The sequence below is a fragment of the Chiloscyllium punctatum genome, chromosome 38 (genome assembly GCF_047496795.1).
Source record: "Chiloscyllium punctatum isolate Juve2018m chromosome 38, sChiPun1.3, whole genome shotgun sequence".
NCBI classification, from domain to species: Eukaryota; Metazoa; Chordata; class Chondrichthyes; order Orectolobiformes; family Hemiscylliidae; genus Chiloscyllium; species Chiloscyllium punctatum.
Window position 1 is genome coordinate 9565885 of NC_092776.1, and position 8689 is coordinate 9574573.

General features: G+C 40.6%; 1 protein-coding gene across 2 annotated transcripts in view; it reads left to right on the top strand.

Moving 5' to 3' along the window:
* Positions 1-7353, top strand: part of LOC140463329 (ectonucleoside triphosphate diphosphohydrolase 4-like) — a 79100-nt gene extending 71747 nt beyond the window's left edge. For both annotated transcript variants that reach the window (XM_072557128.1, XM_072557129.1), the window contains exons 12-13: positions 1438-1599; positions 2667-7353. In XM_072557128.1, the coding sequence (XP_072413229.1) occupies positions 1438-1599; positions 2667-2874 (370 nt within the window). In that variant the 3' untranslated portion in view covers positions 2875-7353. The remainder of the gene's footprint in view (positions 1-1437; positions 1600-2666) is intronic.
* The last annotated feature ends 1336 nt before the right edge of the window (positions 7354-8689 follow it).

Genomic DNA, 8689 nt, shown 5'->3' on the forward strand with positions numbered 1-8689 from the left:
GGGAGAGAGTTTAAACTGAGGTCCTGTCTGCCTGATTAGTTTAGAAGATCTCCAGGCACTCCGTCCAGTCTCCTAGCCAATATCCGCTCTCCATCAGTGCACATTGCATTGGTGAGTCATCTAATGCATGCTGACATTGAAATGTTGCCACATCTTTTCAGATTACAAATCCCTGCACTGCCTTATAGAAGTGCCTTGAAATGATTTAACATGAGATAAGGCTGTACATGGACTGAATTCTCTGCTTTTGTGCAGTAATGTTCTACACTGGAGAATAAGGAAAGAGTGAATGACTCACGTGGAGAATGACATTGGTGCAGAGATTGTCTCTCTCTGCTGCAGCATTCTGTTTTGTAATTATTCCATTAATGCAAACAGATTGATAGCAGGAAAGGAAGAGCAAGTAATCATTGAATAGAATATTTTGAAGTATGCACTGAGCAAATGGCAAAAGGAATCGTGAGTATTGGGTTTATTTTCCAACATAAGAAACAGATGAAAGGGTGAGGCCCTGTTCATGTGGGACCTCAGCAAGAGAGTGAGGAAAAAATAGTTCTAACATTAGTAGACACCAATCCTGCATTTTTAAAGGAAGAACTTGCATTTGTATAGCACCTCAGGGTAACTTTTGCTGTATAGACAATTGTTGTTTTACAGTATGTTGCAAAATTCAATAATTGTAAGTGAGACATGGGGGATAATTAGATTAATAAAATCATCTAAAATTTAGAGCTGTAAGGACTACAATCTATTTTTTTGTTTCTTGAGGCTGTCCATTTAAGAAACTCCTTAAAGCCCGTCCTTTTGAAGAAGCCCCCAATATCTCATTTTGTGGCAGTGTGTCTTTTTTTAATTCACTTGCTTTGTCCTAGACAGTGTTGAGCTTCTTGGATTATTGGGGTTGCACTTATCCAAGCAAATTAAGCGTATTCCATCACACTCCTGACTTAGCAGATGGTGGGCGGGTTTTGGAGAGTATTCACCGCAGTATTCCTCGTCTCTAACCTGCTCTTGTAGCCACTACATTTACTTGGCAAATCCAGTTCAGTCTCTGGTCAATGGCAACTCCAGGATGTTGAAAGTGGGGGGTTCAGTGATGGTAACACCATTGAATGTCGAGAGGCGATGGTTAGCTTGTCTTGTGTTGGAAATGGCCATTGCCTGGCATTTGTGGTGCGAATGTTGTTTGGAACTTTTCAGCTCAAGCTGGATTTTGTTGTATTTGGATATGGACTGCTTCATCTCAGGTGTTGGACATTGTGTAATCCTCAGTGAACATCCCTACTTCTAACCTTACAATGGAGGGAAGGTCTGGACCTAAAGTCACACTGGATAACATTCCTGTCATATATCCTGGCATGTTTTGCTCTTGTTGTATGTGGGTTGTACAATTTATTTTGGTCTGTCATTATCTGACCACCTTCTCTAACTTTGTAGATATCAGTGTTTTAAATCTGCATGGATGCATGAGGTTTTGCACAGTGGTTTTAACTTCCCAGTTGACTATTCCAACCTGAAGACAGCTCAACTGGTATATGACAAGGAAGTACAATGGACACTGGGAGCAATTCTTTATAAAACTCGCTTTCTACCTCTCAGGTAAGTTTCCTCAACAAAAGAATGGTGGGCGAAACTCGAAGGATTTTGCAAAGTTTGAATTTCAGACTCTCATTGCTGTTTTGTGTGCAAGCTGTGTTGTTTATTGGCAAGAATTTAGAAATAGCAACATTCACTGTGCATAGAAATAGGACAATCACTTCTGGTCATTGTATATACACTGTTAACGGTGGAAGTAAGGATGTTGGTGTCTGAGCTTCCCTTTATTTCCAAAAACAATGAGAGATTCATCAATGAAACAAAACAGTGTGAGTGTTTCCCCATTACACGCTAAACTCCCTGTTGAATGCTAGGTCTTGTCCATTCCCAGTTAAGCACCCTTTTACTACTAAGCGGCCTCTCTGGTGCTGAAAATTAACTTTTCTAATTGTAGAGTATCATTCCTTTAAAATTTAGTTATTTAAAATAAAACAAATGATTATACTTAGTGTGTTTTGTATATTCCCTGAATTCCATTTCCTTCTCATTGATCTAACGAACACTTCCTGTTTCAGACACTGTGCTGCTCATTAATAGTGCTTCAATCGGATTTCTTAAGGGAGCACAGTGTTGTTTGCTCCCAGTTGCCCTGCAGAGGCCATTGCACCTTATGACTAGTTGACAGATGAAAACCTGCATTACAAAAGTCCATGGTCCATTGCAAAGCAAAGCAATGGCCTGTTTTTTGTTTTAGGGTATCCTTGGGATAGTTTTTGTTTTAGATGGTACTTTAGTGTGATGAACCTCCTTATCAATGTAGAGCCTGACCATTTTTTATCTCTCACTTTTTATTATTTAAAAGGTATTGATAAAATTTCAAAGCCATTTCCCTGTGTTTCATTAAGTATGAGTGCTCCTCCCTCTTGCAAAATAAAATGCAAAATCTCTCTCTCTGTCTGTCTCTCTCTCACTTCTTCTTCCCTTGTCTCTCCCTCCCTCTCTCTTGTCTGTCTCTGTCCTTAACTAAATATTGCTCAGCTGAAGGAGGAACTTAAAGGATTCTGTAGAAAATGATGGTAATGGTTTTTTCCTGGCTCTCTCTTCCCCTTAACCCCCTCCACCAATGACAGGGATCTCCAGCGCGAATCTGGAAAAGCAAACCATTCTAGGTGGCTGCGTATCTCCTTCGTCTACAACCACTACCTGTTCTTCGCCTGCTTCTTTGTGGTCCTTCTCGCCATTGCTCTGTATATCTTGAGATTACGGCGGATTCACAGACGAACACAACGTGAGCTGCTGTGGATGGAGGAGGGCAAATTGTCAACTGAGGGGCTCTGACTTGCAAGATAGATCCATCAGAAAACATTCCACCATTCTCTTCATATTCCGGGGCAAATCTCAAGTGCAACATGGGCAAAAGCCTTTCAGATACCTCAATTATTTATGTTTAATCTGGAAATTCCTGCCATTGGATAACTTTGTCCTGTTCCAACCATCTGACTTCCTTTTTAAGTTGGAGGTAGTTGAACATTCAGTAACCTGTATTTATTTTCATACACCCTGTGATGTTGGGATGCGAAGTGGTACATTTAAAGTTGTGATGATTTGTATGGTGTCTTGATATCAGGTCTTGTCTGCATTAATTATTCTCCAGAGTCGCCACAGGGTAGGTGGTGGGAACAGTACTGATATTTTGGGTCCTCTTCTACTGGCACCCAAAGACTTGTTCCCACAGTTCTCCCTCATTCCGGGAGTGAAGGGTCAGCTGAGATCATGTGTCCCTGGAGTGAGGCTTGACCTACAACCTTCTCAGAAATCAGTGCTACCAACTGAGCCACGCTCACATTGCCAGAGTCACCTAGCATCCACTCTAAGAGTGAACATTAAGGCAGCTAGAATGAGGAACCTATTTGACATGGATTCGAATGGGAAAATGGACTGCTGTTTTTTCAATTAATTTTTCTTACTCATTCGCGTGATGAGGTCATCGCTGGCTGGGCCAGCATTTATTGCCCATCCCTAATTGCCTGGAGGACAGTTCAGAACCAACTACATTGCTGTGCACCTGGAGTCGCATGTCAGCCAGACCAGGATGGCGCTGGCCTTAAAGGACATTAGTGAATCAGATGGGTTTTTCCAACGATCGGCAATGGATTCATGGTCATCATTAGATTCTTAATTTCAAATTTTTCTTGGAATTCAAATTCTACCATCTGCCTTGGCGGGATTTGAACCTGGTTCCCCAGAATGTTACCTGGGTCTCTGGATTAACAGTCCAGCAATAATACCACTGGACTATTGCCTCCCCTAAATTTGGGTAGATGATCAATAAAACCACTGATGTGTTTTTCATAAAGCGATCTAAGGGACAGAATAATTCAAAATGATCCCCAAACCCCTGGTGAAAGCCACTGAATCGAGTATGTTATGGTCCGTTCAGTCCAGCAATGCAGCGCTGTTGTAGGCTATTGCCAATTTTCATGGAGTTGTCTGAAAATTAAAATCTGAATTCTCAGTAGCCAGATTTTGTTCTTTATGCTGAAACAGTACCTGAATTGCAAGAGATTTTTTTAAAAAACAAATTAGTTCATGGATTGTGCGTCACTCTAGTATGTTTTGCTCCTCCCTAATTGCCTTGGCGAAGGTGGTGATGACCTACCTGTGTGAAGAGCTACAGTCCAGAGGAGCGCCCACTGTGCTCAAATATAGAATTACAGCTGCAGTAAGCTTCTCTTGGGAATCGAAGGGCACTTACATTTGCTGTTGATCTGTGCTCCATTTCTGCATTGAAGGTGAGAAATCTTTGTTTGGAAGTATCCTATAATTCAAGAGTCCAGGTTTCATCTCGTCACTGCCAAGATAACACAGGCGATGTTGAGAAACGTATGCTGGAAGGAGGCAAATGGGTGTGGGCTCGCTGTCCCTCTCTGCTGTGTTCCGTTTCCAAGTGTTGCAAGTCTTTGCAGCATGAATTATTACCAGCTGCATGAAATTTGAAAAATGTAGTGCTGGGCATTCCCTTTAACTATTACCATATCATTCTTGGAAATCACTCTGACACACACAAGCACGGTCTTGTGGAGCGGTTATCACAGCCTGACAGGACGGTTGTGCATTGTTTTTTAGTCAAACGATTTCCCCTACTTCAAGCTCAAAATGTCATATCACAGAAGCTCTTGTTAACTTTGAAATTTCCTGTGATGAAATGGGAAGAGGTTTATAGATCCAGTGCTCCATTGTTTTGATTTGAACCCTGTGCGTGTGTGATCTGAGATAAGACTGCACACTTGGGGTTGCTGTTGCTGCTAAATTGTGGGTAATTTTTCTTCAAACAGTTGGGCACTTTTTAAAAGTTATTGCTGACCAAATGATTGAATGTCTCTTATTTTTAAACAAAAGACTTTTCTAATTTATAAATGTAAATGCTGGAGCATTTTCTGAGTCTAAATGGAAGCAAAGGGTTTAATGCAGTTTTCGTGAGCCTGAGACATTCCAGTGTGCCTGAACTATGTTGGAAATGTTGCATTGTGGGAAATGCAGCTGTCAATGTGTGCTCAGTAAGATCCCACAAATAGCAATATGTTATTGACTAAGTAATCTGTTTTATTTGGGTTAATTGATGAAAACTGTTTACCAGAAGAAGGAATAACTCTCCTGCTGTTCTTCAGGATAAGACCATGGTGTTTTTAACATCCCATCTGAGAAAGTAAACAGGGTCTAGGATTAATATGTCACATATGAAAGTCATTCCCTCAGTGCTAGATTTTTGTACTCAAATCTTTGGGTGTGCCTCAAGTTTCTAAATGCAGCCCAAGAAGTTGGGATGAGGATGTTCACTCTATATGTGTGAAATGAGTCCTGGGCAGCTGTTATCCAGCTGTGGTGTTACTAGTTATGCCCACAATATTGAACTGTGGTTCAGCTACAGGGTGGCGATTATTAAACAGGAATGAAAATGAAAGAAGGAGAAAGTGAGGACTGGAGATCAGAGTCAAACAGTGTGTTGCTGGAAAAGCACAGCAGGTCAGTCTGCATCCAGGGGGCAGGAGAATCGACGTTTTGGGCATAAGCCCTTCTTCAGGAATCTGCATTTACTTGACATGTTTCAGGTGCTCAAGGTGTTTCGAAACTCTCCACAGAAATGTTGAAGTGTTGTCGCTGTTGAAATATGGAATGTAGGGTCTACGCTGTTCTGGTGATGTTTTAACGTTGAGATTAAAGCATGTTCCTGCCTTTGTTCTCTACCTAACTGTTGCTATACCTGGCTTTGAGCACTGTTGATGGAAAAATGTTCGATTCCAAAGTATGGCCATTAGTTAGCTGAGAAGCATTTCTTGTTTCCCCCTCTCTCCCACTACCTCACTATGAGAGTAATTGTGACCTGGAGCTCACCATTTGTCTCCCATTGCTGGTTTGCCACCTACCATTTGCCTACTTCTAATTGCAATCTAACATTCAAACTAACAAGCCCACCCCATGTAGAGACCATATGAATCTACTATCATGGATTCTTCCAGGACACTATCAGGGGGATTTCTTTGCAGCTACAGTTCCACACTGGGCATACCCACAATATTTCTCATTATATATCTTGCTTTATTGGGAGTGATCAGGAGGACATCAGGGTTTAAGTGTGCATGCTATCACTAATTTCCAGCCACTGTTCAGTTGGGAGCATTGTTGCCACTGAGGCAGAAGGTTGGGGATACACATCCCCAGCAAAGACTTGAGCACGTAATCCAAGCTTGGCAGTATAGTGCAGTACTTAGAGAATACATTTGGATGTAATGTGTGAAACTGAGGACCCATCTAACTTCTCAAATGGACGTTAAAAATCCTGATGGCATTATTTTTTTGAAGTGGCTATGTCATGTTTGGAGTCCTGCCAATAATTATCCCTCAAGTGTCATCACTTAAAAAAAAATTCTAATGATTGCAGCATTGTAGTTTATGGAATCTCACTGTGCATAAGTTGGCTGCCACAATTCCTACTTTGCTGCAGCAATGTCATTTCAAAAATATGTCAAAGACTGTAAACTGCTATGGCACATCCTACGGTTGAGATATGATGCATTCTTCAATAAAACAAAAGTCACCAAACTCAAAAGCGTTAACTCTACTTTCTGTCCACAGGTGCTGCCAGACCTGCTGAGTTTCTCCAGCAATGTTTTGTTTTTGATTTTACCCTCCTTACTTGTGCAGACCCCTTCATGCATTGTTACACAAGAGGCAGGACTGGATGAACCACTGCTTTCAATGTTTGTTTCTGCCATTTTAGTTCAGCAACAAATCTAAACCCCTGTCAGCAACCATTGTTCTCACCATCGGCAGGCTGTGCACACATTCCACCAGTGTACCTGGTGTAGTGGATACCTGTGGGAAACTTGCTGTAACACTGTGAGCAACTCTCCTGTGGGAATTGTTCCATGACTGCACCAATACTCTGGATCTCCTGATGTCAGTGGCTTTTTTTTAAAAATGGCTTTCGACCATAGCAGTTGAAGATTTTGTTGCAGTGTCATTGACGATACTTTCTTCCCCTATGTCATTAGATTTAAATGATTTCCCTTTGTTTTAATCCAGTAGTGTTTGTGGTGCATTTCTCCTTCAACAGTGAGGCAGTGAAACCTGCTGAAAATACTTTTTCTGAAAAGAGTTATATTTTTATAGTTGCATTTTTCTTTGTCATTTTGCTCAGTTGTGAGGACTTGGGGAAATTGTTGAAGTGATTGACTGACTAACTCACTCTCCATCCGATATAAAGTGTACAAGTGACAAAAGTTGACTGTGGTTCGGATTTCCTTCCCCGATTTTTTTATTTATTTTTTTTTTTATTTCCCCCCCCAATTCCAATGGGAAATTATATTGCTGTTTTCTGCCATGCTGTGGTTATTGATCTTGCCCTCTCAAAACTTAAAAATGTCCTAATCCTATCAGTCTGTGCAGCAGTAACATCATACTGCTACTGTCATCTGAGCCAAATATGGAGTTCTAAGTTATCCTGTCCAGACGAGAGGAAAAACTTGTACAATAGTTTTGTTTTTGGAAACTGCCCCAGTTGGAACATCCAACACACAGATCTGTTGATGTTCATGTTCAGGCAATTTGAAAACTTCCCCAGCTGGTAAACAAATCACCAGAAGTAGCCCAATATTATACAGACGAAAAAGGTCCAACCTGCAGGACCAGGTGGAGCAGTCTATGGTAGAAATACGGTTCAACTTGGAACTCTGAACTAGGAAGTGGATTGGGGGTAGGAAATGCCCTGGTTCCTGCTTACTTAGCAATAATCAACATGGAAGATAGCAATCAGATCAGTTATGGTGCTCTGCACCCAACGGTTGTTGCCGAAACATAAAATACCCTTTTGTGAATCATAGACAACAGTAGGAAAAAGACAATGGGGAAGGAAAAGAAAAGAAATCTTGATCTCAATTTATTATTCTCAGTTTATACTCCACTGAACTTTATCTCGTTAATAAGCTTAAGCTTCTCTATGGATCTGATCACTATTCATGTTGACTCTTTATTGACCAACAATACACAATCTTAAACTTTAGTTCCAAAGTCTGAAGTTCCTTTGCTGTCACCTAAATTCCTGTCATAAATATGCTGTGTACCAGCCCAAAGAAGCTACGAAGACCAGTCATTGAGTTGTGTTGATGGTTCGGTTTGGAGTTGAGACTTGAGAGCTTGTCAGTGGAAGTCTCATGGCAGCACAACATCTTCTGGTTAATTAATTAGCAAATGCAATGATTTGCTATTTTGTTTTAACTCATTGATGGTTATCTCCACCTTTACTGAATCTAGAACTGTTGTCTTCTGACACTTTCCACCCAATATCTTTTGAAGGTATATGGAAGGAAGATAAATTGCAAATTTCCAATGTTTGTAAGTGTACTGATACTAATTAGATCCAAGTAAGTTAAATCAACTAATACACGTCTGAACTTCTAACTCGTATGTTGTCTTCAATCTTGTAACTGAAACTCAGAGTCAAACAGATTTGCTGTAATTGAATTATATTTCTGTACTCTAGAATGAGATAAAATTTAAAACTAGAATTGTTATTAATATTGTGTCGAGACACATATAATTTATTAAGCAAGCAATGCATTTTATTTGATTTGTGCACTTTGGGGCTATGAATGTC